Source organism: Chrysochloris asiatica, unplaced genomic scaffold (genome assembly GCF_000296735.1).
Source record: "Chrysochloris asiatica unplaced genomic scaffold, ChrAsi1.0 scaffold00277, whole genome shotgun sequence".
Classification (NCBI taxonomy): Eukaryota; Metazoa; Chordata; class Mammalia; order Afrosoricida; family Chrysochloridae; genus Chrysochloris; species Chrysochloris asiatica.
In genome coordinates this window covers 1824632-1827150 of record NW_006408795.1, presented here as the reverse complement: position 1 = coordinate 1827150, position 2519 = coordinate 1824632, and the positions used below count along the sequence as shown (strand labels likewise).

The window sequence follows — 2519 nt, the reverse complement described above, 5'->3', positions numbered from 1 at the left end:
AAAACAGCTAGAAAAAATCGTTTTCATGGCTGCCCTGAGAGTCAGACACAATTTATAACACAGTCTACAGGAAAACAGATCACATGTCAAAACCAGTGTACAGGATAAAACACCTGAATAGGAAAGGAACACAAAGAACACTCCTAGCTAACAGTACCTAAGGCAACAGCTGGCCACCCAGAAAGAAAGGAAGGTTAAATATTTCTTTTGAGGGTCTGGAGGGAACCTTTCCTATTCCTCAAACAGATGTTTGTGGACTGGGTGTTTATAACTTAAGAAATGACCATGGCTACAACAAAATAACTAATTACCAAAAAGAATCTGTCTAGTTTTCCTAATGCTTCTTCATAAAACCGTATGAAATATGTGTGGATGCCCTGTCTTCTTTAGAGCAAAATTTTACAAATCACTGTTTTCTTTCTGAAGACATAATTAGCAAACAAATTATACATATGCCTCAAAGTTTTGCAAACAGCAACATTTCCATATCAGAAATGAAAACTTATTTGCAATAACCTAAACAATGACTCCATTTCAAATCACTGCACCTGGAACTGGTCAACCTCTTTACCTTTCAAGGCTGTCCTCTTGCAAAGTGATTTCCATGAAAGCCTTTAATTTTCTCTGAACAATGGCTCCAACCTCCTTCACCTTCGAACTCTTATGTTTACCTATTGAAAAATCATATTAAAAGATAGAGAAAAGATTTTAATGCTACTCCACAAAACAAACATATTTGGGTACAATTTCTATGAAGTTAAGCTTCCTTCTACTTCCCTGGGGAGTCAACTTGTCTCCCATCTGTAGAAGAGTAATCATCTCCTTTACAGGAACAAGAAAGCACTTAATCAGCTATTAAGTCCAGTTCAAATGTATATTATTATACCAAGTGGTTCAGAGAATCTTTCTGCTAAAGCCACCACAGACTTAATGCTTACATTTGCCTCCATCAGAAAATGGTTAACTAGAGTTTCAGAGCATTCAATTGGTTAGCAGATATTTATTAAGTATCGTTAAGTGCTATGTACGCATCTGCATCCCAACACCATGGTCACACCTTTATTTTAGTGAATTTTTCCTCAGTCTTTATATTTCCAGCTAATGGTCTTCCACAAAGGAAGTTTTTCCTGATTCTCTGCTCAGGGCTCAAGTCATTCTAGTTTAAAAATGCTATTAGAAATCTGCAGAGAGTCTAAACAATCAGAATTATGAAAAGAAGTTTGTTTCAATAGGAGAACTATGTCTGTTACCTAAGAAAAAAATTACAAACATTAGTAAAAATGAGGAAAATATATACAAACTTAAAGGCATTCAACCTGCAGGATGTCACTGCATCTGATACTGAGGTAATCATTTTGTTGCTGTTGTTAAGTGCCATCGAGTCAGTTCTGACTCCCAGTGACCCTGTATAGGGTTTCCGAGGAGGGACTGGTGAGTTTGAACCGCTGACCTTGCATTTTAGGTATCATTATTTTTCCAGCATTATTTCAACTGGCTGGAAAAATTGGAAAAGACAAGGCTAAAGTTTTATAGAAATAACAATTAAGTTAAACAGTATCACCAAAAAAGTTCATCATAAGCAAAAATAAAATCAGATTTTAAAATAAGGTAATAAGACTTCCAAAAAGATGGCAGATTAGGCAGACATGATACCCAGACCCTCAACAACAAAGAACCAAGAAACCAAATGAAACACATATGGATGGATGATAATCCTGGAACTCAAATAAATACAAGAAGTAAACCAAACAGATTACAATACGAAACTGAATGAAAAGAGTGAACAGTGAGACACACAGAGTGGTGAGTTTTCAACTGACCCTGCATGATGTGGCCATCTTGAAGCACTGCAAGCGGTATTTTGATCAGTCCAGGAACCAGATAATCAGTTCCACCTGCCCGGGAATGCACCAGTGTCTACCCTACACCACTGGCTATCGGAAAGGTGTAATCTCCCCTTATTCCCCACACCATCCTGGTGATCAAAACTGGTCATCCCCATTCTCAGCCAAACAGTGGCTAATGATACACCCTAAGACTGCCCCTTCCCCAACTACTAAGGTTAGAGGTATAGCATCACACCAGACTGGGCACCAAATGCACGTAAGCCAAATGTTTGGAGGCACGAGCTCTCTGCTTCCACCACTGGCAGAGTGTGCCGTCCCAGCGTGAGCACCCAACCCCCTGCCCCTCAGGCAAACCTGCCCCAACATCCCAATGTTCGTTTTCCCTTTGTTTTCTTCCCTTTTTGTCTTTTCTTTCCCCCTTCTTCCTTGTTTTTCATGTTGTTTTAACTTCCTTTGTTTTTCTGAAACATTTTTTTACTTCATTTGTTTTTGGACTTTTTTGTTCTGTTCTAGTTTTCTTTCCATTTTTAAAAAATCCCACTGCAGGAAAGCAAATTATTTATTATGGCGATGGCACTTAACAACAACAACAACAACAAAACAGCTAGAAAAAATCGTTTTCATGGCTGCCCTGAGAGTCAGACACAATTTATAACACAGTCTACAGGAAAA

At 38.3% G+C, this 2519-nt stretch overlaps 1 protein-coding gene across 1 annotated transcript in view; it reads right to left on the bottom strand.

Moving 5' to 3' along the window:
* The window catches only part of NCAPG2 (non-SMC condensin II complex, subunit G2), a 98060-nt gene that overhangs the window by 5910 nt on the left and 89631 nt on the right, over nt 1-2519 (bottom strand). The window contains exon 26 of the mRNA XM_006874430.1: nt 572-671. Within this exon, the coding sequence (XP_006874492.1) occupies nt 572-671 (100 nt within the window). The remainder of the gene's footprint in view (nt 1-571; nt 672-2519) is intronic.